Raw genomic sequence first — 27568 nt, forward strand, 5'->3', positions numbered from 1 at the left:
TTTGCAAATGAAGCAACTGACAAAGGATTAATCTCCAAAATGTACAAGCAGCTCATGTGCTCAATATCAAAAAAACAAAAAACCCCATCCAAAAATGGGCAGAAGACCTAAATAGACATTTCTTCAAAGAGGATATCCAGATTGCCAACAAACACATGAAAGAATGCTCAGCATCACTAATCATTAGAGAAATGCAAATCAAAACTACAATGAGGTATCACCTTACACCAGTCAGAATGGACATCATCAAAAAATCTACAAACATTAAATGCTGTGGATTAAATGGTGTGGAAAAAAGGGAACCCTCTTGCACTGTTGGTGGGAATGTAAATTGATACAGCCACTATGGAGAACAGTATGGAGGTTCCTTAAAAAACTTAAAATAGAACTACCAAATGACCCAGCAATCCCACTACTGGGCATATACCCTGAGAAAACAATAATTCAAAAAGAGTCATGTACCACAAGGTTCATTGCAGCACTATGTACATTAGCCAGGACATGGAAGCAACCTAAGTGTCCATCGACAGATGAATGGATAAAGATGTGGCACATATATACAATGGAATATTACTCAGCCATAAAAAGAAACGAAATTGAGTTATTTGTTGCTTACGTACATCTAACATCAAGAATATTCCCCTATTACCACAACTATCTTAGACAAAATAGTTATCATGTAAAAGAAATTCAACACAGAGAAAACACTATTATCTAATATTCAATCCACACTCAAATTTCCCCAACCATCCCAATAATGTCTATTATAGTTACTCTTTCTCAATCAAGGATCACACATGGCATTTGGCTATCATATCTCCTTAGCCACCTTTCATCTGCAACAGTTGTAGGGGATGGGGATGTGTCTTTAATGACACTGACAGAATTAGGGAATGCAAGCCAGATGTTTTACGGGAATGTCCATCAATTTGGACTTGTCTGATTGTTTCCTCAGAATTGGATTAGGCTAATTATTTTGGCAGACACTCCATCAAGGTGATGCTGTGACTTCCTAGTACATCACTAGGACACCTGATATCACTGCACCCATTATAGGCATTGGTGAGTGTGAGCATGGACTATTTGCGTGATCTTAAAGCTACAGTGTTTGAATGTGAATACTAAATCATTTACACACCTTGAATTTCCAACTGTTAACAACAGTTATTCAAAAATCTTACTCCCCAAATCATATTTCAGTGCAGCTCTCTTTTATGTCTCTAATATAGTAACTCATTTTCGCATAAACCAGGAGATGCTAACTGCATTCTATAATAAAAGATCACATGGACCACAAACACTAAAGGCTTCACAAAGGAGGTGATTTTGCACTGGGTCTTGATACATAAATAGGATTTAGTCAAGAAGAGCAGAGAGAGAGAGTTCCATATTCATAAGAAGTGTCATGAGAAAAGGCTTCATACATGACAGTGAATAACATCTGAGGACCTATGAATTGACTGTAATAATCCAGGCAAGAGATGAGGAAGACCGGCTCTATGCCTTACCTAGTGGCCAAGGAAATGCAGACAAGTAGACAAATGAAGAAAGTTGCCATATTCTCTGACAGCTCAACTAGGACAAGTGCATGTTTATGATGCCTTTACTGACATTGGTGGGTGGGAGTGGTCATTTAAGTCTAATTTTAATATGTTCAGTTAGAGGTGCTGGTACGACATCCAGATGGGGCTGTCCAATCACAGAACAAGAGGCCTGGAGTTCAGGAGAAAAAACTTGGTGAGAAGTGATGACTTGGGTCAATCCTGTAAAGAGTTGAGGTCATGAAAACAGACAAGAATGTGAGCGTAGAAAGGAAGCAGACAATAGATTTGAAGAGCAAACTCTGGAAGAACATTAACAGGATGGGGGAAGGGCACAGAAGGGTGGCAGTTCTGTTTCTTGTTGGGACCCCAACTAGTGCACTGGATTTTGGAAATGTTGATCTGAAGGTAATTGGAGGAGAGGAAAAAAGAATTTGACCAGACCTGCAGATTCAGGAATCATGAGTGATTAACTATACATAGGTAAGTATTTTTTTGGTCTAAAGATAACTCCGTTGTGTGTTTTTTTTCAACATCACCATGAAATTAACTCAATTCTGATACTATTTACCTGGAGACAGTGTCAGATGGCCCAGGTCAAGGGCTCAGTCCCATTAAGACTGCCCCCACTTGAGATGTCAGTCTCAAGTCCAGATTGGTAGCTGTGCTTCTGACCAACTAGCTATAAATCAGAGGTTCCCAAGATCCCCTCCTTGGATTTGATTAATTTGCTAGAGTGGTTCACAGAACACAGAGAAACATTTGCTGATGCTTATCAGTTTTTTATAAAGAATATTATAAAGGATCCAGATGAACAGCCAGATGAAGAGGTATATAGGGCAGGGTATGTGGGAAGGGGCACAGAGCTTCCATGCTCTCTGGGTGCGCCACTCCCCTGGAATCTCCATGTGTTCACCAACCTGAAAACTCTCCAAACCATGTCCTTTTGGGTTTTTTATGGAGGCTTCATTACATAGGCATGATTGATGAAATCACTGACCATGGGCGATTGATTCAACTTCCAGCCCCTCTTCCTTCCCCAGGGGTCAGTGGGGTGGCACTGAAAGTTCCAACTCTCTAATCACGAGGCTGGTACCCCTGGCAACCAGCTCCCATCCTTGGGGCTTTCCAAAAGTTGCCTCATTCAGGTGGGGCTGAAAGGAGTGTGTTATAAAGAACAAGATACTCCTTCACCTTTATAGAACTGGAGCTATTTCAGGAACTGATGACAAAAGACCAAATATTATAAGAAAAGATGCTCCCATTGTTCTTATCGCTTAGGAAATTCCAAGGGTTTTAGGTGCTCTCTGCCAGAAACAGACAAAGCCCAAATATATATTGCTTATTATAAATCACAATATCACAATAACAAACGAGTAAAGAAAATATAAGTGATATAGGAGTGGGTAAGTGAGGAACTATTAGTTGGAAAAAAGCAAGAAAAAGGAGGCATCATGGAAAGGACAAAATGGAAAGGAAATTCAAAGGAAAAGAGAAGAAAGAAAAGTCAAGGATATACATGGGAGTAAAGCAACAGAAATCCGCTGGTTTTCTTGAATCACATTGCCTGCCTGTCCCAAAGTAGAGGCAATAGGTAAAGAACAACACTTGATCTGCTGTAAGAATCCAACATAAAGTTAATGCATATGTCTCAAACCCTTAATTTTGCTAAAATTATTTACGATTCACACTTTAAATTAATGTTTCAAAAACGCTTTTCTCGGGCTTCCCTGGTGGCGCAGTGGTTGAGAGTCTGCCTGCCGATGCAGGGGACACAGGTTCGTGCCCCGGTCCGGGAAGATCCCACATGCCGCAGAGCGGCTAGGCCCGTGAGCCATGGCTGCTGAGCCTGTGTGTCCGGAGCCTGTGCTCCGCAACGGGAGAGGCCACAACAGTAAGAGGCCCGCGTACCGCAAAAAAAAAAAAAAAAAAAAAAATTAGTGCTGAGAATTATGAAACATATCAAAGCATGAAAAAAATCCTGCATCTGACTACATGTGAACATTTGAGTTTTACTGGGTTTAGATGGGTAGGTTCAGAAGACCCAGGGATTTGCTCAAACAAGTCTCCAGACAGCATTAGAATCACCTGTGTCCATTATGTCTTTAGAAAGTTGGCCTACAAATGTGGTACTTAAATGCAGGTAGATTTTTAAGATTGAAAACAGCGATTTATCATGAAAGTCCTGCTCGTTCAACATGAAATTTCTTTCTCTCTACCTCTTCTCCCCTTCATTCCAAAGGAATGCAGAGAAGAAATGAAATGAGAAAACCGTAATTACAATTGTCTTCCTCCCCTGGGGTCAGCCGAATTATCAGCCTCTCACCCCAAAACGAATTTACCTCTTTAAGAATGAATGTCATCCTTATCACTCATGGGAAAAATACAAAGATTAAGATGCCATTTAGGCATAACTGCAATCTTTCATTTTTAAGTGACCTCTCAGTTTAATGGCTTCAATGCGTTCTCATTCACGTGGAATATATACTGCAGGAGAAAACTGTAATAAATGGCACTGTCATGACCCTTAGGTTAGAGCAAAGGAATATTGGAAGATAAATCTCAATTCTGGATACTCACCAATCCTGCAATGGGGGTAGGCAATCTATTGATCTTTTTAACAAGTCCTGGCTTTATAGCATTCAGCAACCTGTCATGAAAAAGGCAGAATGTCAAGTGAGACATAAAGCAAGATGGATCACACAAATCACCTTTATCCGAGGCTACAACTAAACTGCTGAATAGGAAAAGCAGCGAATTTAAAGCATGTAGTAAATCTCAATAATCTATGAGTTTTCATGCAACCAAGTGAAGAGCTTTGCCAACACCAAGTTTGTCTGTGGCAGGTGAAGTTTTAGAATTTGGAGATGTTGGGAGAAAAGAATGGATGGAGGCTGGGAGGAGCTTCAGAGGAAAGGACAAAAATGTGAGCTGGATTGAGGCTGGGAGAGAAGTGTCTAGTTTTGAAGCCAGGTATTACTACACAGCAAGGCTCGTTCCCAATTCTCCTGGCTAAGGCAGGGGTCTCTCCAGGGATGCACTAAGTTCAGAGACCAACATCTATCTTTGCAAATGATTTGCCAAGACTAATTCTACTTCCAGACCCTCTTGCTCTTTGAGGAGAGTGGCTTGTTAAATGTGGTGAGCTTCACTTAAGAAAGGAAAGAATATGTTTAGCAGGAGGTTAACCAGTCATATCCTGAAGATTTTAAACAAGGCTGACCACAATTCCCTAGGTATAAAAGATATGTGAGCAAAACGTTTTTGGGGTAAAGGTTGAAATCACGTAAAAATGGTAATACAAGCAAAGGAATGCAAGAGAAACAACCATAACTGTTTGTCTTCAGGAAATGTCAGTTCAGAGTGAAAAGAAATAAGGAAGGCAACTTGTAAAACGAAAATAGGGTTGGCATCAGGGTGATGTGGTAGAATCGTAGCATTCACCAACTAGGTTATTCATAAAGGAATTATTGAAGGTACAGGGCTGTCAAATGGAAGCATTTATTCTTATATTAGGGAATGAGAGGAGAGAAGATCAGGTAATTTATCTCAGGACACATGGCAAGAGAAACTTAGGCAGAGGTTTAGTATAATTCAGGGGTCAGCAAACTATGAGCCATGGACCAAATTTGGCCCAATGCCTGTTTCTGTAAACAAGTTTTACTGGGACACAGCCCTGTCCATTCATTTACATACTGTTTACTGCTGCTTTTGTGCTATGACAGCAGAGCTGAGTTACGTTACAACAGAGAACCTATAGCCCAAAAAGCAAACCATTTTTACTATTTGGCCCTTCACCAAAAAGTTTGCCAAACTCTGTTACCATTCATGCAATCTAAGGTTATAGTAAATTCTGAAGAACCTATGCTTGATAGATTTCTTCTAACCAGTAACAAAAGATTCTTTGAAATAGTTGAATAATTAGTCTTGAATTCAGCCTGTATTTTACTTTGACACCTCTGTGTATTGATATATTGAGAAATGTCACTACAATGGTTACAACAGACAGGATATTTCTGGTTTTGCACTAAGAACTGCCTGTGCTTGGTCACTTTCACTGCAATTCCAAATGCTGCCACCAGGAGGTAACACCCAGTGTAGACACAAAAGAAGTAGTGCCTTTTGGCCCATTGAGAGCCAAGATGGTGCTCCTTTCATGAATGTGCTGAATTTTAACCATGAATTTCTAATCTTCTTAAAAAGTGCTTTTTTTATAGCTTATTTTGGAATTATTCATTTTTCTAGTTAGAAAGCAACTTGTTCACTCTTCTCATTTTACAGTTTAGAAAACTGAAGCCTGACGATGATGATCTGATTAGTGGTACAGTCAGGCCCAGCTCCCAAGATCCCTGAATCAACACATTCTCTGGCAGGGTTAACATCCCATAGCACGTGATTCAAAATAAACAGATAGATACGATGTCTCCAAAGCAGATTTTAAATGTACAAAATTCTTAACATACATTACTTTTCTCATTAGTTCTTAACAGTGTCGTTTTAAATAGTATTTGTGCACAGTTGTTGAAAAAGGTCCTTGCGTGGATATGACTGCCGGTTAACCCAAGCTGGCCCCAGGCAGTCGGAGGCACCCCACCCTCTCCCCTGTCCTAGGAATGTACGTTCTGCCCACTATTCCCACAGTGGGAGCCACTGTCAAGCATTCAGCCTTGAGACAGTAGTGTGCTGTTGAGACCGTCTGGACTGAATATCTACTGAACCCAGTTAAAGCATCTGTACAAACTTTTAAGATTCTGGCAAGATTCTCCTCACCTTGCAGCCGCCCAAGACAAGCATCATATGTAAGTTCTCTTGCTTATTAACCCTGCCACCTACAAATCTGGAGCTATCTGCCTCTTTCTTCGGGCTCTCCTTGCCTTCCGTGTCTGGGGACCAGATTTGAATTTCATGCTGGGAAATCCTGAGGTTGCCAACCAACAGTGTTGACAATTCAAAAGGAACCAAAAGGATATCCAGTAAAACTTAAGTTTCACTGTCACCAGGATCCCACGGGGCCCTAGACTATTCCCTGAAGGTAACCTTAAAGACTTCCAAAGAAACTGTATAAAGATATTTGTAATTTTTTAAAAAAAAGACAGGTGTAGCATATAACATGCACTGTCCTACATCGTATTTTTCCACTTAGCAATGCATAATGGAAATTAAATAATTTACACTGGAGAGCATGCCTTATCAATACGTGTGGACCTATGTCCTTCTTAATACCTGTGGACAAACTGATGAGGAGATGGGAGAGGGGAGTGACAGCATTGGCTCTGAAGTCCAACTGACTGAATCCAGAGTCCAGCTTGGTCACTCATCGGAGGAGTTACTTTGGGCAAGTCCATTAACACCAGTTTCCTCAACTGTCATAGAGAAACAATGGTAGCAATTGCACAGGTGTCAGTGAGGCTTACACGTGACAAAATATGTGAGACGCTAGCACAGAGCCCGGTGCATAATAAGTTCTCTATAAATGGTTCTCTACATCTGTGTATAAGTATTTATTTAAACTAATTCAATTCACAGCATTCTAGATCAACTACTTTCTCTAATACTTTTAGATTTTTCTAATGAAATAAAATACCATTATATCAGGTCCCTGAACTTTGTTTCTAATTATCCAAAGTAAAACAAAAATAACAAATACCCTACCAAAAAATTCATAAATTAAGAATCTTTTTTAAAAGAGGTACCCATTTTGTCTTCTATATCTAAGAATTGTATTATTTTTAGTAACAACGGATCCATCAACTCCTCTTTTATACATGTTTAGATTTTTAAACAGTTTTAAATGCTTCATTATATTCATCCTTTGTAGAATTATAATTATATGGCAGAAATCTTTCCTGTCACATGAAGTTGTAAAAAAAAAATTATAATGATAGACCTTAATTAAAAGAGCAACCAAAAAATTTACTATGATGTCTATCCAAATGTTTAACAACAAATTAAAAGATAAAATGCCACAGTGCTCTTAAATATTTGGGATATTTTCAAGATCAAGGCAGCTGTATTTTTTCATGTAAACATTGCCCCGGTTCCGTACACAGTTTACAGTACACGACAATAAAAGATAACATTGAATTCACATTGTAGAAATGCCCACCACCTGCTTATCTTGTATTCTGCATTAAACTGAGAGCATTTTTTGTATATATTAGAATCAGATAAGAGGTTCAACAAAACAGCTATAAGCATGAGTCAAGGATATTTTATTCACTTGATATTTTATTAAAAACCACTGTTGCCCTCCTATTAAAATATAAATATTTTCAATAAATATTTATTGATGACATGCTTTAAAGTAATGGTGATGATATTAATATTTTATTACTTATGAACCTTCTGAAATGCATTGTTCCCCCGCTCTCCTGTCCTGCAGAGACAGGTCATGTATTCACTCCACCATTTTTATAGAAGAAAAGCTTGAGCCCCAAACAGGTGTGAAGCCTTCCCCAGAGACATGCACAGCTAGTTGGCAGCCCAGTTTGGAAAGCCTACTGCAGCTTGGTGCTTTAGAAAGTCCAGCTTCAGTATGTAGCATCAAAGCACAAAACAATAACAACAACAAACGGCAGAAAACAAACAAAACCCAAAAACCCAATAAAAAACTATCTAAATACAATGTGAGAATATTAACACTAGGTGGGAGTAAAAGGAAAACGGAAGCGGGTGTCTGCTGGGAAATGGTCACGTTTCATCTATGGATGACATACAACATCCTCAGGAGGAATTCCAGAGAAAAGGAGGCGGTCACTCACTTGTGGCAACTCCCCACTTAGCAGAACCCCACACCGGTTTCCCACCTGTGAGCCCCAAAACCTATAGCTAGAAGGAGAACAGTCTGCCCTCTCTGTCTGGTAACAGATTAAATTTGTACTCATCTAAAGACATTTCTGGGACATTGGCATAATTTTAGATAACAAAAAAACACTGGTGTCATTCCATGTCTCCTGCATAAATTTACCCACAAAATAAAGATAATTTAAAAACTGGAGATATGAGAGCTAATTAGGATGAACTAATATCCAGATATTTATTTATCCAGCAATTATTTATCAAGTGCCTGCCGTGTGTTGCACACCGCTCTAGACCCAGGGAAGGCAGTAGTGGAGAAGACAAATGAAAGACCTGCCCTTTAGAACTTATCTCCTTAGAACAAATGAGTATGTGGGGCAGTGGGAGGAACAGAAAATAAACAAGTAAATAAATGAGAGGAAAATTTCAGATTGCATAAGCACTGGGAAGACAAGCACCGTAACCCCTGCGGGTGGTACTTGAATCAGGTGATCAGAAGGCTGCTCTGGGGAGGTAACATTTGGGAAAGAAATGGGAAGATACAAAAGTATTAGCCAAAGAGAGACCGGAGACAAGAGTTCCAGGCAGAATGAACAGTAAGTAGAAAGGCCTGGAGACAGGAGTGGGCTTAGTATATTCCAGGGCCAATGTGGCCAAGCAGAGTGAGTGGAAGGAGGAAACACATGACATGACAGCCAAGGTGTACACAACATCCAGGCTCCGGTAAGGTCTAGATTTTTTTCTAAGTACGATGTACTTAGAAGTACATCAGATTTTTAAGATGAAGACTGAAATGATCTGATTTATACTTTTAAAACAGCATCATAGGCAAGTAGTATTAAAACAAATTTATAACTATATATAGAAAATTGGTGTTTATTAAAAACTCACGGGTATCAGATAGATGAATAAAACATCATAAATAACTTATAACGCTCAGCAGTTTTATCATAAAGAGAGTGTAATGAATTTGGAGGAAGTTGTCTAGGTTTTAATGGGTAAAACACACATTGGCTATGAGCTACTGGGAGGTCACTTGATCAAAGTCTGTTTTCCCCTTAATAAAAATGGGGATTTGGGGGCTTCCCTGGTGGCGCGGTGGTTGAGAGTCCGCCTGCTGATGCAGGGGACACGGGTTCGTGCCCCGGTCCGGGAAGATCCCACATGCCGCGGAGCGGCTGGGCCCGTGAGCCATGGCCGCTGAGCCTGTGCATCTGGAGCCTGTGCTCCGCAGCGGGAGAGGCCACAGCAGTGAGAGGCCCGCGTACCGGAAAAAAAAAAAAAAAAAGGGGGGGGGGATTTTGAAAACCTAACCTTCTATCCAGAACTGTGGTGAGGAGCCAGCGGGACAATGTGTGCTGCTAGCATTTGGTAAATGGAAACTTGCATATTCACACTCATTTGGTATACTGAGCATGTCCCTTTTTGTTAAGTAAGTGCATTTTAGTTTCAACTTTTCCATCAGTCAGCTGCCAAAGACTAAAATAAGTTTCTCTCATTTTCTGGCCACCTTTGGATAAAAAACCTCACATAAATGAATCAAGTCAACAGATGTGTATAGCTTGCTATATATATATATATGGTAAGAAATGACTAAAAACAGGAAGAAAAGTTTTAATCTTGGATAATCCTCAATTACAAAAAGTTAATGACACAAAAAAAGCAAAAATGCATGCTTCTGATATGATAGAAATGAAATCGTGTCTACTAAACTCATATTCCAAATCTAAAACACACTGTGACCTATTTCAAGTAAGGCTGTCCACATGTTCCTTTATGTACTCAACAAATATTTATTGGGCGTGCATGATGCCCTGGCCCAGAGCTGGGCACGGGGGACACAAAGGAGGACAGGGCAGACCCCAGGTCTATCCATCATGGGGTGCGCTCACTAAGAGATTTAAAACCTACAGGAAGACCCAAACTGGGCACATGTGTAGTTCATTGTCATGCTACCTAATGCATGGCCATCTTGAGTTTTTGAGAAGGTGAATTAAAGACATACTCTGCACACATTCTGTGGAATCCAATTCTTAAAAGATTAAAGATTAGATTCCTTAAAGAAACAATTGTTGAGACATCCAGGAATGAGGCTGATGTTCTGATTCAACCACAGGCTGTATTTTGTAATTCTTTTTAACACTTAATATCCAGCTTATGGTAGCCTCTCAATGATTGTTTAATGGTTATGAAATACAAACTGAAGAAATCTGTGTCTATCTGCAATTTTAAAAAACCCCTCAAATCCCTACTGTGGGACAGAGAGGTTCTGTTTCATACCGACTCTTCCAACAGCTGATATAATAGCTCTTCAAGGGGCACAATACTGTGAATACTGCTACAGAAGATACAAGACCATCCAAATGTTAGGAAATATACCAATGGGCAGCTTATTTTTTTACTGGACTGTAATAAACATTAAAGGTAAAAATTTTAAAGGGTTGCAAAATCCAGCTTACTCTATACATCATGCAATTCAGAAATTCAAGTCTAATAATTATCCTAGAGTTTGGGGGACAGCAGAGACACCATCTAGACCTTGAACCCAGGGTTGGGAAGTTCATGCTTAATCTCATGGGAAATCACTTTATTCTTTGCAACAAGAGATTACATCATCATCTCATTTAGCTTGGTTTGCACAGCTGCAATAGGCAACTATGATCACAAAATTACCTACTTTGTGTCCCTTTTAATTTGGATCAAGAGTGTTTTCCTATGCAGTTTCCTTGATCACTTTCTGGTTTGACTATGTACCCTGGACAAAGGTGTGCGCACTTTCATTTAACCTAACACGGCAACTGTTTTTGAACCTAAGCATGAGATCAATTTAACCTTGACTATAAACCTGTTACAGATGTCATTTTTAGAGATTTCTTTTTAGAGTTGCCTTGGCAAAGGGAGGCAAGTTAAAAAACCTTTTCTGAAGTCAAGAAAAAATTGACTAAAACGTGGGGGAAAGTGAAACTTGAACCAAAGGGGAGTTTCATTTGAACAAAATAGTGATGGAATGCAAATTGCCGTCATTAATATCTACCAAATGTTTGTGGGGTGCTATGCCTTGTCTAGACTGTGTGAAGTATAGGTCTATTTAAGCCACTTGCCTTCAACATACCTAAAGAGATCATAAGGACTTTAGAAGGTCTTTGTAGACTTGAAATTCCAAGAAATTGGGCCTAACTGTGAATTCTAGGGCTCAACAGTGCTGTTACTATCCTAAGACACCTCCCAAGGCAGCAGCTGCTCCCCAAACTCATCTCCTTTCTCCCCTAGACACACAGCTAGGCTACATCTCTCAGCCTCTTTTGAAGTTTTCTGTAGTAATATAACAGAGTTCTGACCAATGGAGAGTGGGCAGAGTAACATATGTCATACCTACACCTGTCCCTAAAACCTCTCCCAAGCAATTCTCCATTCCCTCCCTTGCCTCCCCCCATTCACTAGTTAGATGTCAGCACCAGGGAAGACTTTAGAAATCACATGTTGAGGATGGAGTCTCTGTTAGCTGGGGTCCCTGAACAACGACCGGAAGCAGAATCATTGCCACCCTTTCCTGCTGCCAAAACTGAGCTACACGAGAGTGAGAAGTACGTTTTCGTTGCATTAAACCACTGAGAGTTAGGAGTTTATTAGTTACAGCAGCCAGCATTACCTTAACTATTAAAGCTCTCCAGGAGGTCTTTTCTCAATAAAAAGGGGCCTTACTTTGCCAAACTGTACCCAGGAAAATCCTGTCCTAAAACGCAAAATTAAACACCTGGGCACATCCTTTCCCCTGGGTCTTGTTGGGAGACAGCAGGACGCAGAAGAGTTCAAATTTGGGCCATTGTAAGCAAATGGACCCATTTTTATTTTCCTACATTTGCTAGGGGTAAAAAGTCTTCTTGCCTATCACTTCTGCTCTTAATACTAAAACAAACAAACAAACCCAAAAAGCAAACAAAAAAAGCCAACAGTGATGAAATCATCTATAAACATGAAAGGGAAACTCCAGCAATTATCTGAATATCTTGGAGTCCTTTTGATTCATTTTCAATGTCTCTCACAGTCTCACCTTTGCATACCATCCTTGCTGTCTAGAAATTACAGAATTTTTGGATTAGAAAAGGCCTAAAAATCAGTTAAAAATCTAGGAAAGGAAACTGTCACCAGGCACATATCTGAGATCAGAGATCCTAAGTGGTAGAGTTAGGGTTACAAACTCAGGTTCCTACACCGAAAAGAGTGCTTTACTTCTTGCATTTCAATAACTAGTCTCCAGCCACCAGTCTCTGCCATCTTAATCAATCTGCCCAATGCACCCCAAACTGACCCCATCTAAACCCTGGCTTTGGCCACGTTGCTTCCTTCCTCCAATGACTCCCAGGCTCCTGAGTGCCCACAGGATGCCCTCCAAATGCCTTCACCTGGTAATCAAGCCCCTTCATGCCCAAGCTGCCTTTCCCACCGTGCCTCCCACGCAAGGTCCTCCCCGCTTTTATAAGCTCTAAGTTTAAGATGGCACATGTGATCAATGAACCGTGAAAGCTGGCAATACGTGAAGAGACTTTAGCGTAACCAAATAAAATGGCGCCTGAAGTTACACCGACACAGGCAATGATACGTGTAATCATCATTGTGCTATGTAGTAATTACGTATAAATGATTGTAATTGGTATTTCTTTTGCACAGCTAAAACCTGGTACTGCTGGGTTTACTGTCAGGAGGGTGGGAGAACACTTGGAATGCGAAATTGCTGGGATGCAGCTCGGAAAGGAAGCCAGTTCCTTGCTCTCCATACTTCTTCAGCAAGAAGTGCTCAGAACCAAGAGTCCCAGGATTGAGACCCATAAAATTCCAACAGAAATAGGAACCTCCAGAGACAGAAAGACCTGAGGTGCAAATCCCAGCTCGGCAACTCACTAGGCAAGTTATTTAAGTATTCAACATTGAGACTCAGTTTCCTCCTCTGAAAAATGGGCACAATAATACCTCTTGGTCATGGCATGAGAGTGTGAAATAATGCATATAATACATTTGGCACAGGCCTGGTGTACAGTGCGCACTTCATAAGTGGAAGTTATTAACATCTCTTCCCTGCCGCCCTGCCATCCCCTTCCCCGGGCTGCCAAGCAGGTTTGGACCCCAGCCCTGCCCACAAGTGGGAATCTGATGTGTTAACTATTGGCTCACTTCTGCTCCCAAGCATCCTGTCTGTGGCTAAAGCGAGGTTGGGAGTTGGGAGAGGCGGAAGCACAGAAGTGAGGGAATGAGATAATGTCAGTCCTTTCGGAGGGCAGGCTTGCAAGGGCACGGTCGCTAACACTGGGGATGGGGAGGAAGGAAGGGAGGAAGCAGCAAAGCAAAGGCGGTAAGCAGTCCAAGGACAATCTCGGCGGCACCACAGCCGTGTCCGCAGCTGCCTCTGGCCCTGCTTCACTGCCAAAGCCTAGCTATCCTTTAATTCCTGCCAAGGCTCCTGTCCCCCCATCTCACTTGCTGTCCTGAGGGTGATGGGGAAAAGGCAAGTACTGAAGAGGCCCTTTGCTATCCTGGAAAGGGGAGGTCAGCTCCTAACGTGGCTAGTTATCATTCTGAATCAATTTCCTATTCATTCCACATGTTGTTATCAAACACCCCACACCAGGTGCCAAGCTAAGCCCAAACCCCACCAGGAAACTGGGTTCTACATGGGCCCGACACTAACACAGACGTGATATGGGTTACATAAGACGTTCCCCCCATAGAACACTAGTCTATGGGGAGATAGTTTCCAAGTTCTAAATGAGCGGCTTGGAAAAGAACTTTGGAAACATAGAATGTACATAGCAAGATGGTAAATTAAGGATAGACATAGCAAGACAAGTGTAGGAAGCATTTCTGCTTCTCCTCGGGAAGCATGACATTTTTTTCAAATATTCGTGTTTGGTGCACAGCAGAAAGTAATCAAAAGTCTCCACGGCCAACGGATGTCATTTCCTAAAAAACAACCTAATCTCATTGAATCTCCTCTGAATAGAGACCATGCTGGCTGTCTACTGCCCACTGGATGCTGTTTAAACTCCTTAACATGCTATTCCAGGTCTTGTGCAAATGGACCTGATACCTACCTTTCCTCTCTGGCCTGCCCCATTTCATCCTAGGCTCTGGCCACAGTTCCTTCCGTGAACATGCAAAACTCCCTCACATTGCTGAGCACTTCCACAAGCTTGCTGCTCCCTCTGTCTGACTTGCCTTTCCCACAGGCCTCCCCTCTTTCTTTTTCCCCTTAATATGAAGCGGGAAGTCTATTTCTGCATGGTTAACTTTAGAAAGGAATCATTTATAAACTGGGTCCTTGGTGGGCTATCTAAGAAAAGGTCCTCTCCTGTGGGTAACCGAAGGGAAACATTTAGAATGGCATGCTTGAGGCAAGAATTTTGCACACTTCACTGTGGGAGGCCAGCGTACCCAACCTGATAGCCCAGTAGAGACCATCAAAAAATGGATTATTAAGGAAATACAATTAGGGAGCTACTAAATCCTCTCAAATACAAGCAAAGCCTAATCCAGCAGGTAAGCCCACAGGCATCCAGTGGGATAGGCCGGTTTCTCCTCTGCCACACAAGCAGCCCATATTTAAACCTGTTGTTATATATATTTTTTTTAAGTCAATTGATCATTCCAATAAATGTGTAATAAATTTGTTCAGGAGGAAAGAGATTAAGCCTGTGATTTCCATGAGCAGAAGTTTAATATTTATCAAGGCACAGATTGATAGGGTGAAGGAAATCACATTTTGAGGGAAGTGGTTCCTGAATGATAAATATGCTAAAATAAGTTTCAAACACAGTGTTGGAAGCATGAAATCAAAACATACTTGCCATATACATTAAGAGAAAAGAAGTTGCAACAAGGATTATATACTTTTAAATGAAAAAAATATTTGCAAAGGTAGATGAGCTTCAGAACGTTTCAGATGCACACAAAAGCCCCCCCTCCCACAAGTAGATTCTTGTAATTGATGCTAGCGCACAGTTTGAACGGGAACAGTTGAATCCCCCCCCTACACACTGTGCTGAGTCCCTCTTTTAAATAGAAACCGAGGGGTGTTTATTTGGTGAGTATTCAAAGAAAAAAATAAAAAGGCAATACTGGAAGGCCATTTCGCTCATCATGAATCCTACAAATTCTCCTTCCATATCCTTCATCCGTTTTCATCTTTCCTAACAGAAGACTGTCAGGGATACTCAGTTCTTGCCTAAGGCCCTACCTAAGCCATGCCAATCTTCAAACAAAAAGCAGCTTTTCACTGGAGATCTTTACTAAAAGAGTGGGTTGAAATGTCCTTACTTGAACCTAAAAGCTTAATGAGTCTTGGTGCCAAAGAGCTGGGGACAGGCCAAGTCAGTGAGGCCAGTTGTGATTTGGCAGAAAGACAAGGGAGAACCCTACATAGGAGGCCTATCAAATTCTTAACCAGTCCACTAAGGCCAAAATCAGTAAGGGCAAAAGGACCCAAGTTTGCTGAGATTTAAGTGAGCATCTGGGTTAGAGAAAGAGCTCTAGATGAAGAGCTGGAAGACACTGTGCTCTACAACCTGGGGTCTCCATCTCATCATCAACAAGGGAGTGGTGGGACAATCTGATCCAGGTTGTTCACCTACTGCAGTTACAGAGAGGATAAAATAAGGGAAGGGTTTGTGAATACTGAACAAGGTAATGGTGACTGGAAGACACCAGTCTGGAATCGCCAACCACTGGGGTGACCATGCACACACACACACCCCCCGACGCACATGTGCGTACATACATACATACATCCGTACCTACGTACATACAGTTAGCTGAGGACTGTCCCAGGTTTCGTTTGTTGTTCCAGCATCTCAGCTGATTAACACCTTCTTTCACTCTCAAAAGCGTTTTGTTTGATATATGGTCACTTCACTATTAAGCCATTGGGTCTAACTAATCTCATCTCCTTATCAATAGTTGAGGAAAATACTCCATGTATAGTTTATATTAGATAAGGTCTCTAACAATAGCCTATTGAAATGATGCAAAAGCATGAGCCAGAGCTCAGACCATCAAGTCAAATCATGATCAGTTGATTGGCAGTTCCCAGAGATGGCTATTAACTGACAAAAGTCTTCAGTGCCTCCCTCTACCAGTGAGACAGGACTTTTTGGAGCTGACCTCTGCCAGGGCCATGCAATACAAGTGACCTCCAGCTCCTTAGAAGTCTTCTTAGCTTCCTTGGTTTCCATGACACCACGCTCCCTGGGTTTTCTCTCGTCTCTCTGATAGCCTCTCTGTGAGCTTCTCTTTCTCTCATCTCTGACCAGGGAGAAGAATTCCTCAAACTGGAACCTTGCTCTGCTGCTCTTTCTTGATGTGATCTTTCCCTTAGAGAGACTGTCATATATCACAGCTTAACCCTGATGTCCACCCATGGCTGGCAAGTCCAATTCAAATAAGTTAAATCCATCATCTCACCCCTAAGTTCTGCCTTTGTCCCCAGTAGCCTACAGGACTCTCTGCCTGAGTGGACTGTCTGTACCCTAAACTCAGTCTGCCCAAACTGAAATCATGACCTCTCCCACCAAATAAAGGACCCCTTCCAACTTGCAGCAAGGGCCCACCCTGCTTGTCATTAACAACTGAAACGCTGAAGTGATATTTTAGTCTTTTCTTTCATTCATCTATCCCTATACCCTACCAAGTCCTGTTGATCTCTTTTAAATTCCTCTTGTTTTCATTGCTCTGGAGATCACACCCAAAACTCCTTTTGTGGTTTCAAGGCCCTGTGCAATCTTTTTTTTTTTTTTGCAGTATGCGGGCCTCTCACTGTTGTGGCCTCTCCCATTGCGGAGCACAGGCCCCGGACGCACAGGCTCAGTGGCCATGGCTCACGGGCCCAGCCGCTCCGCGGCATGTGGGATCTTCCCGGACCGGGGCACGAACCCGTGTCCCCTGCATCGGCAGGCGGACTCTCAACCACTGCGCCACCAGGGAAGCCCGCCCTGTGCAATCTTGATCCTGCCTACTTCTCTTCTTCATCCATCCTCAACTCATATCATTGTCCTCCCTGTTTTCTACAGTTTCGCCAAGTAAGTCTTCTTGCAACTCCTCTAGTACGTGGAGCTTCTATCTTAAGAATCTCAAACATGTTATTCTCTCAGCTAGAACATGTTTCCTCCCTCCTTTCACCTCTCTTCCCTCTTTCTGGGCCAATTTCTGCTCTTCATTCAGGTCTCTACCTACATGTCACTTCCTCAAGGAACTCTGAGGTTAACATACCACATGGGGTCAGGATTTAGATTCCAGATCTGATCAGGATGCCCCGGTTACACGATGTTATGGCATAGTTTACTAGTGTCTATAGTAACTTGCCACACCTGTAAGCAGGTTCTTAAAAAGGTGAATTGGATGAAGAAAGAGACACCTCCTGCCCCGACCCCCTGCCAGGCAGATCTCCCCTATGTTTGCCAAACACATCATCCTCATTCCTGTCCCCAAACCTTTCCCCCACTCTTGTTCCTGTGTAGTCTGCCCTCTCTTTCCCTCAGCCTATTCTCACCTTAAGTAAAGATGTAACATCTCTCTAATAACTGTCTCCCAAACGACAACAATCTCCCCTTGTTTAACTCCTATTAAATTTGGGGATTAAATCTTAGTCACTTTTGCATTTACTCATACACTGGTTTACACAGTGACCACTGCTTTGTGTGTGCGTCAACGCCCAAGCCCATTATAAAACTCTTGAAGATCAAGGATCAAGCCTTACACGCCCTTTTTATGCCCCTCGGTGCCTAGTGTGGGGCTGTGCAGAACAGAGTCAGTATCCAGTACGTCCTCCGTGTGACAAAATGTCTCCACGGGAAGCTACGCCATCACCTCCCAACCTGTCCTAGAAGATGAGTGCGTATCCACGGCACACCACGTCTTATGTTGAAATCAGGACAAGAATCTAAGACAAGCCCTCCTTCTTAGAATAAGCAGCTCATTCATCGGCAATGATACAGACAAGTATTTGCCAACAGGTTTCTTATCTTCAGAAAATTATTTCAGCAACATAAGAACTGAGACAAAAATCCACTGAGACATTCTTTATTGGTCACTTATTGGCAGACCAACATACTCGGACTTTGCATTCCATCAAAACGTGTCTGCAGGACAAACCCCAGAAGCTCACTTCTATGACTCCTAAGAAGATAGAGCTATCATGGAGAATCTTATAGGTAAAGAAAGCAGAAACTTCCATCTGTTGAACTCCCAGTCTTCAGGGATGGGTCCATTCTTTATGTAAAATTGTGTGTGTGTGTGTGTGTGTGTCTGTGTGTGTCTGTGTGTGTGTGAAGGAGAGGGAGGGGTAGAGTGTGGAGGGAAGGAGAGAAGAGGAGAAGGGAGAGAAACAGGATAATACTGATGATGACAGCAAAAAAACTGGGAGAAAGTTAATGATCTAATGAGGATTAAATGCCTAGGTAGAACTCTTACTACTGGACTCAATTTATCCAACAGCTGTTTGTAACAGATGTATTGTGTGCCAGACCAGTGTCCAAGGGGGGAAATCCGAAGATAAATAGAAGAGGTCTTCAGGAAGCTTTCAATCTGGTACAGGAAGGAGACGTGGGATAAAGAGGTCGAGCGCTGTGACAACAGCTAGTGCGGAGGCTGTACAGGTACTTAGACGCCAGGGAGGAACCCACTAACTCTGCCCAGAGTGTTCTGGAACAACTTCCCAGAGAAAGAAACCACAACATACTGGAGGAAGCAGGAGGAAATGACGTCACCACAGAGGTCCAGGCCACTGTTTTCAAAACAATCGCTCTCAGCCTTGAGCTCTGACAGCCAAAGTTCATTATTCACAGATGATCAAGTCTGTAAGGGACCCAAATGTTCTTGCCCAGTTTTTGATCACAGGCTGGGCAAAAGGAGCTAGGAAGTAAGCCTCCAGTTGGTTCATCCTGTGGCTTGCTGGCAGCCCAGTGAGAGAGCTGACGGGTGCACAGTGACACAGAGTTGCACTGACTGTGTCATATTTATAATTGACTTTAGGCCTATCTCCAACAATAATAATGAAAATGGCGAGCGATCCGGGGTGCCAGCCCAGCGCCAGACACCGCTGAGCGGTTCACATATTCTCTCACTGGAATCTCTCAAGTATCTTATGAGGTAGGAATTTCCCCCATTTCATGGACAAAAGGAGAAAAGCTAACATTTAAGTGCCTGCTATGTTACAAGCACTAAAGAGTTTATACACATTATCAATTCATTTACTCCTCTGAACAGCCCAATGAATTAGGTATAATTATATCTGGTTTTATAGATGAGGAAACTGGGGTTCAGGGAGGTGAGGTAACTTGCCTAAGGACACACAGGAGGCAAATCTAGGATCTGGACTGGCCACTAGGTTGAAGCATATGAAATCACATTATCTGACTGGTTTTGTTCTACTAATACAACAATTGCATTGGATTCAACCTAGGAGTTCCCAAATCCATTCACTTTCCACTATGCTCTCCATAAACAGATTTGAACTGGCTTTTGTTAAATATATATTCTTGGATAGTAACCAAAAAGAATGAAAAGGGTGAGGCAAGGATGTGAAACCAAACCACAGAGAACAAAGGAGAGCGTATACACTGCAACTAGATGCAATTATTATTATTATCATTTTACTGTACTAACTTTATCTCTTTCTGTCTATGCCTCTTTTGTCCTGAAGCATTTGCGTATAGTTGTAGGGTATATGGAGTATCATTACATTATTCTTGTCACTTCTCCGTAAGTTTAAAATTTTTCAAACTAAAAAGTTGGCGGGGTGGGGTGGACTTGTAAAGAGACTCATGAGAAAACCTTTCTTGAAAAGGTATTTGATTTCCCCAAATAGCGCTTTGCACTGCCTGAACTACTTAACTTTATGAGGGTAAGCAATTCACATCCAAAATTAGTCCTCATGGGCTGGCAAATTCTTTCTGTAAAGGACCAACAGGTAGTAAACATTTTTAGGCTCTGTGAGCCCCATACAAACTCTTGCTTTGTTTCGATTTGTTTTGTTTTTTTGTTTACAACTCTTTTAGAATGTAAAAACCGTTCTTAGCAAGAAGGAAGGCCTGCACAAAAACAGGACATGGGCCAGAATTTGCCAACTCCTGATACAGATGGAATTCCATAGCGTTCTATCTATATAATAAAGTCTTAGGAAAACAAGTCAGAAACTTTCCTTTCTGGAATATTTCACAACAGTCTCTCTGATCTGGGTTCAGGGAACTAGATGACAGTCATTACTGGCTCCATACTGGGAGTGGCTTCCTTAGGGAATAGTCTTTGCAGCCTTTCTTTTAAATTCTTAAGTCCCCAAGTACACAATGCGGTATTCATTTAACATTTCTAAAAGCATGACACTTGTCACACATTTGCAGCTTTGTCAAACTTTGACCCTAGGCCATTTAGTTAATGCTCAGCGGAGAGCTCACATCGTTTGAGCATTTAACCTCCAAACTTCAACGACACACACTTGGCAAAAACAACAGAGGAAAAGAGAGACAGAGCAAAAATACATCTACTATAATTCTATCTGGCACAGGCACTCTATTTTATTCTTGCCATTAGTTATACATTTATGCATAAGTATTACTGTTTTCGGGAGTATATGTGCGAGGGCAAGTGTACTGCATTTCACAGGCGAAGTAAAAGAGCTCCCAGGGCGATTCTGAGGCTACTCAATTTCCATCTTATGTGCTGCCTGGAGGTGCCAGTCTTTTCTCTCTCCTATGTCTGTAGTCTTTAGTACAGGTCCACCAACCTCATTTGTCGCCATCAAGTTTGGACAGGTCTTACCTAAGAATACTGAAACCCCTACACTGTCCACCGACCATAGCCTCCTACCCCCTCAGCTCTCTCACGCCCTCCCTCTCACTGGACTGCCTTCTTGTCTTAAGAGGGTCCTCCAGACCCTTGATGCTTATATTTTTCCAAGACCACCAACCCCACACAGTCCTCCTTCTTCCTCTGTCCAGCTGAGACGCCGTGGTTACCCTCTGTACTGCATTTCTCCCCAAACTCCAGGTTTTCCGGCACCAACTCCATCCCATCGCCACCACCCAACCTCTTGCTTTTCTCTCCCATTAAAATCCCAACTCTGGACACAGGACAATGATTAAGAGCAAAAGCAAAGGAATCAGACTTCTGAATTTAAATCTTTCTCATCTGGTACAACCTTAGCCTAGTTATTTAATCTCTGTACCTCAGTTACTTGCTCTGAAAAATGGGTATCATAATAGTCCTTGTAGGCCACAGGTAAGTTTAGAATCAGGCTGGCAAGAGGAAAACCAGACCCCAGGCCCAGAATATGCCCTTCTGTTTGAGAAGAACTGTGAGGTTTTTTTCAGACTCATAAACAACCACGATATTTTTTTTTTAACATCTTTATTGGAGTATAATTGCTTTACATGTATCCCCATATCTCCTCCCTCTTGCGTCTCCCTCCCACCCTCCCTATCCCACCCCTCTAGGTGGTCACAAAGCACCTAGCTGATCTCCCTGTGCTATGCGGCTGCTTCCCACTAGCTATCTATTTTACGTTTGGTAGTATATATAAGTCCATGCCACTCTCTCACTTCGTCCCAGCTTACTTTCCCCCTCCCCGTGTTCTCAAGTCCATTCTCTACGAACCAGGACATTTTCAGTGAACAAACGGCGTGTTGTTTCTCCACGATTGCAACCAACATTTAGAGCCAATCCAACTCAGAAGAGGTGAACTGCCAGTTTTCAAAATTTGAAAATATAGAGAGTTCTTATGTTTTTAAGTATTGCGACATGGGTGGTGGTTGAGAGTTAGAACTTCTTAATCACCAGCATCCACAAAACTCTCTCTGGTTCTAGAGCGTGGCGCAGCCTTAGCTGTTCTCATCTACTCTCCAAAGAGAACCCTCACTTTCCTGAGACTCTCCAAACTGGGTTTCCTGCCTTTCAGGCCCTACCATCAGCCCACCCCATGCCTGGAACAGTGCAAGTCCCCCTCCTTGTCAGAGTAGTCTCTGGATATGAGTCCTGGCAAAATACACTTGCTAATCTCAGTCTGCAGCAGCCCAATACGCTCCGGTTCAGATCACACTTAGCCACGCCCCCATCCCTGACAAAAAGGAGAGGGAGATCTTCTCCTTCCACTGTCACGACCTTCAGTGCATTCAGCTCCTGAGTCTTACTTCTGCCTCTCATTGTGCTGTGGGCCCTGCACTTAGAACTCTGTCTGCGTCTTGTTGGTCTGGCTGCTGTCCCAGCCTTCTCTCCAAGGCTCGGCTGGGACCCATGCTGCTGGCTTTCAGGACACCAGTGCAGTTCATTCCACCTTCACAAACTCTGCACCAGGACTGCCAGATGGAGTCCCACGGGGAAGCCAGGACTTGACCCTGGTCCTCAGACTCCTTCAAATACGCCTCCTCTGCGGTTAGAGGAGTTAAACAATAACTCACTTGTCCTGGGTTTTATCCTACCTACCCAGACAGTAACATTTGTCCACATCCTCTGTGTTGGCCATTTCCCTCAGCTCACCCGCAGGCTGTCAGCAGTCAAAACCCTTTATTTATTTAAAGAGGCTCCTGGCTATAATCTGTGCCTCCATGCTGTCTAACCATACTATTTCCTAACCATGGTCTGGACCTAAACCCCACCTCTCAACAACCCATTCATTAATGTGTTTGTAAAAGGCCAACAGTTCGTGCCACTCCACACGAGAGGCTTCATCCTCCAACTCAGCATCAACTGGGTAAGAAACAAAGTCCATGTGGGCAGATGTCTCTGGATCCAAAGCCTTGTCTTCAGACAAGCCTACCTAATCCAAAGGGAGTCAAGCGATATTATTCTATAACAGATTTACTCATATGATGGAGAGGTGGACGCCTATAAGAATCTTTGGAGCTAATGTTAGGAAAACAAAAGTTGGTACCAAAGACCCACTTCAACAGACTTAAGAGAGCATGATGCACATAAATTACATCAGATTCTGGCTCATCTGTTAACATCAGGAGAGGGCTAAGCCCAGAATCATTGGAGGAGCAGATGCTAGAACACAAGAGAAGTGTTTAGAGCCTGTCTGAGTTTGTCTCCGTGAGATGCTGAACTAATTATGGTTTACCTAAGAGATGAGCTCTGATTTAGATTTAATAAAGGGAGAAGAGGTGGTGAGGAAAGTAAAGTATGAGAAGAGGGGAGAGACTCCACAGGAAAGAAGGTATGGAAACAGAAATCAGGGGGTGTACAGGCTTCCCTGGTGGCACAGTGGTTAAGAAACCACCTGCCAATGCAGGGGGATCTTCTGGGAAGATCCCACATGCCGCAAAGCAACTAAGCCTGTGCGCCACAACTACTGAGCCTGCTCTCTAGAACCTGTGAGCCACGACTACTGAGCCCGCATACCACGACTACTGAAGCCCGTGCACCTAGAGCCCGTGCTCTGCAGCAAGAGAAGCCACCGCAGTGAGAAACCCGTGCACCACAACGAAGAGTAGCCTCCGCTCGCTGCAACTAGAGAAAGCCTGCGTGCAGCAACAAAGACCTAACGCAGCCAAAAATAAATAAATTTATTTAAAAAAACAAAAGGAAGAAATCAGGGGACGTAAATTTCTCTTTGAAGAAAGAAAGGCAGTGGAGAGCAGAAAAAATAAACACTGACATGAACTATGTTGAAAATCGCTGCATAATAATCAACATTTGTACAGCAAATGTAATTTTTTAAAGCACCTTATCCACATTATCCTCTTGAAATTCACGAAAAACTTATGAAATAGGCAGGAGTTGTAAACTTTTTACTACCCCTTTAAAGAGAAACAAATGAGACTCAAGGAGGTTATATGATTTAAGGGGTGAAGAAAGGATTTGAGCCTCTATAGCTCAGGCTCCAAAACCCCTGCTCTTTCAACTACTTCGGTGGATCTCAAACAATATTCTGCAAGTCCCAAGGTAAGAGTGCATTCTATGTGATTCCATTTACATAAAGTTCAGGATAAGGCAAAATAGATGCTATGGTGATAGAAATCAAAACAGTGCTTTTCTATAGGTGGTTGACATTGACCGGGAAGGGACATGAGAGAGCTTTGTGCTCTACGTTTTGCTCAGGGTGTAGGTTACATGAATGTACACAGTTTACAAAATCCACTGGGTTGTACATCTAGGAGCTGTGCATTTCATGCATGTACATTTCAACTCAATAAAACAAAAATCAGTTATCCAAACGACAGAACCTATCAAATGAATTCAAAATACAAAATCTTGATTTGAAGTTTATGTCCATCCCTCTATAAGTATTAAGGCTCTAGCTTATTTTGTGTCTGGAAGCACTTCACAGAAAGCCCTTGAATCCATCATCACAGGAGCACTCTATGACAAAGCCCAGGTTCAAAACACAAAAATTGAACACTGCAGTTATTTTGTCAACAGCACAAATTAAATATATTCAAAATACCTCAGGGAAGTAGGCCTAGTGAGGAAGATGGCCTGGCATGTTTCAAGATGTTGTCAGTAAATAGAAAGCCCTGCTTTTACTTGGCACAAGCTGTTTTTGTTTGGAGGGAATAAGGGGAGAAAAGCTGCTTTTTTTTACCAAAACTTGGTCCACAACCTTCCAATTACTTGGGCCTGAATTCCTACATTGTAAAAGTTGGTTGGAACTGAGTAGCAGCTACCAGATATTCCTTCTTTAACTAATTTGAAATTGCCAAGGTCCCCACCACTCCCTACTGCCCCAAGGCTACTTATCTTTACTGCCTAACCCACCTAAGTGATTTGTTTTTGAATTTCAGATTCAAACTGTGAATAAATTCAAAACAAACACTAGAAGTTTTTCAGACAAACTGAATAGCATTAATGATTTTTCTTGAATAAAACCAACTGAATATAGGCTATACTTACTCGCAGAGAAGGATTCCATTTTCTAACCCTGTCCGAAAATCTTTATCACCAAAACTTCTGCCAGTTACTTGCTGGAAAAGAAAAAAAGAAAAACAGAGCATAAATTTTTCTTTTTTAATCAGGAAGCTCAGTGATTTTTTTCCAAGATATTTCAAGAGACTTGAAATAACTGGTGGCACTCCAAGAATGGGAAAAATCTGTTAGGTCTGAATTTCCTTTCCATGTGTAGCTTTGCTTAGATCAGCTAATCTTAAATTTAGACCATTTCTTTGAAGTTTTTTTTTTTCCTATCCAATACCTTAAAAAATATCTGTTCTTCCTGATAAGGATATTACTTTTGGGGTTTGGCCATGATAAGTCAAGGCCACAGCCTCTTTCATCCTGAGGGTCCAACCCACACTTTCAAAAAAGCCTGCAGAAAGCACCCCCTAAGGGTAAAGTATCTATTTGTTAAAACATTAAGGGGGCAGAGGAGAGGAGGACACAGACCCCCTAACCTTGAGAGACTAACATCAAGACTGGAGGGAGAAAAGCCAATATCCATACTAACACGGTGTGAAAAAGGAAAATAAAAGCTGGCAAAGAATGAACTGTGCTGTGTCTGATAAAAACACAGTACTGATGGCCTTTCTTGATGCCTCTGGCTCTCAGCAGCCCTTTGGTCTGGGCACCAGGGCATTCATTTTTTCATTCAGTAGATATTTATTGAGCATCTACAATATGCCAGGAAAATATGCATGCTATAAATCCTAAAGCAACCTCTAAAATAGCAAAATTTTAAAATATAGCTAATAAGCCAAGAAAGGAGATTAAATGGAATTATAAAAAAGATACTCTAACCATAAAACAGAAAAAAGTAAAAGGGAATACAGAATAGATGGAATAAACAGAAAGCAAATAGCAATATTATAGACTTAAACCTAACCATGTCCATCAGAGCATTAAACATAAATGGTGTAAACATCTCCAATTAAACTAAAGAGATCATCAGATTGGATTAAAAAACAAGACCCAACTATGTGATGCCTACAAGCAATGCACTTTAAATACAAAGATACGAATAGGTAAAAATAGAATAGAATAAGATATACCGTGCTAACACTAATCAAAAGAAAGCTAAAGTGGTTGTATTAACTTCTACAATAAAGAATAATACCAGGGACAGAGAAAGTCATCTTAAAACAAAGGGTTTAGGTCATCAGGTAAATAATTCTAACACTTTTACACCTAATTTGTTTTTTTAAAAAAAGCTTCAAGATACATAAGCCAAATCAGATAGATCTGCAAGAAGAAATAGACAAATTCACAACTAGAGTCAGAGATTTAATATCTCTCTTTGATAACTGATAGAATAAGCAGATAGAAAATCAATAAGGATAAAGAAGGCTTGAATAACACTATCAACCAAATTGACTTAATTGACATTTCTAGAATATTCCACCCTACAACAGCAGAATGAACATAATTCTTAAGTTCACAATGAACATCTATTGAAATAGACCAGTTTCTGGGTCAGAAAACTAGTCCCCAAAAGCTTAAAAGAATTTAGTACATAAAAAGAAAGTTATCTAACCACAATGGAATTAAATTAGAGATTAACAACAGAAATGTCTGAAAAAAATCCCTAACCCCAAGTAATACAATTCTAAACAACCCATTGATCAAAGAAGAAATCAAAAGAAATTAGAATGTATTTCGTAGAGAAAGAATATGACAATATAAAAATGTATGGAAAGATGCTAAAACAGTATATGGGGGAAATATATGGCACAAAACACCTATATATCAGAAAAAAGATCTCATATCAATGATTTCTGCTCCCACCTTAAGAACATTAAGCCCAAATTAATCAGAAAAAAGGAGAATTTATAGGAGTTGAAATCAATCAAGTAGAAAACCAAAGACTGACAGAGAAAAAAAATCAACAAAATCAAAAGCTATTTAGGACCAGAAACTGCTGCAGTTCTCAGCCATGGTTAATAGTTGTTGTCAAGAGGATCCCAGGGCTCCTTGCTGGAGGGATGAGGAGCTGATGGGGACCCGGGGAGGGTTTCTTGGAGTCTCTGTGGAGCCCCTGGGACAGATCTCATAGTGAAGGCTGTAGGATCTTCCTTCCAGCCCCAGAAGCTCTGCTTGAGTCCACAGGCGCCCACCTGACCTCTGGTTCCTGGGAAGAGTGGAGTTGTCAGCAAGAGACCCCGGACGCTGAGGCCCAGGGGGAAGATGCCAGCCAACTGGAATGCTCCTGGCTCTGACTACAGGGGGATGTGAAAACTCCTGTAAGCCGTGTGCCTGACAGGGTCTTGGTGCTCCAGCCTGGTGTCAGGCCTGAGCCTGTGAGATGAGAGAGCTGAGTTCAG

At 41.8% G+C, this 27568-nt stretch overlaps 1 protein-coding gene across 8 annotated transcripts in view; it reads right to left on the bottom strand.

Moving 5' to 3' along the window:
• LIMCH1 (LIM and calponin homology domains 1) overlaps positions 1 to 27568 on the bottom strand; it is a 344058-nt gene that overhangs the window by 172359 nt on the left and 144131 nt on the right. For all 8 annotated transcript variants that reach the window (XM_082653750.1, XM_082653745.1, XM_082653743.1 and 5 more), the window contains exons 2-3: positions 25209 to 25279; positions 4122 to 4191 (exon numbers count right to left, since the gene is read on the bottom strand). In XM_082653750.1, the coding sequence (XP_082509876.1) occupies positions 4122 to 4191; positions 25209 to 25279 (141 nt within the window). The remainder of the gene's footprint in view (positions 1 to 4121; positions 4192 to 25208; positions 25280 to 27568) is intronic.

This window comes from Grampus griseus, assembly GCF_964374135.1.
Source record: "Grampus griseus genome assembly, chromosome: 4".
In the NCBI taxonomy this organism is placed as follows: domain Eukaryota; kingdom Metazoa; phylum Chordata; class Mammalia; order Artiodactyla; family Delphinidae; genus Grampus; species Grampus griseus.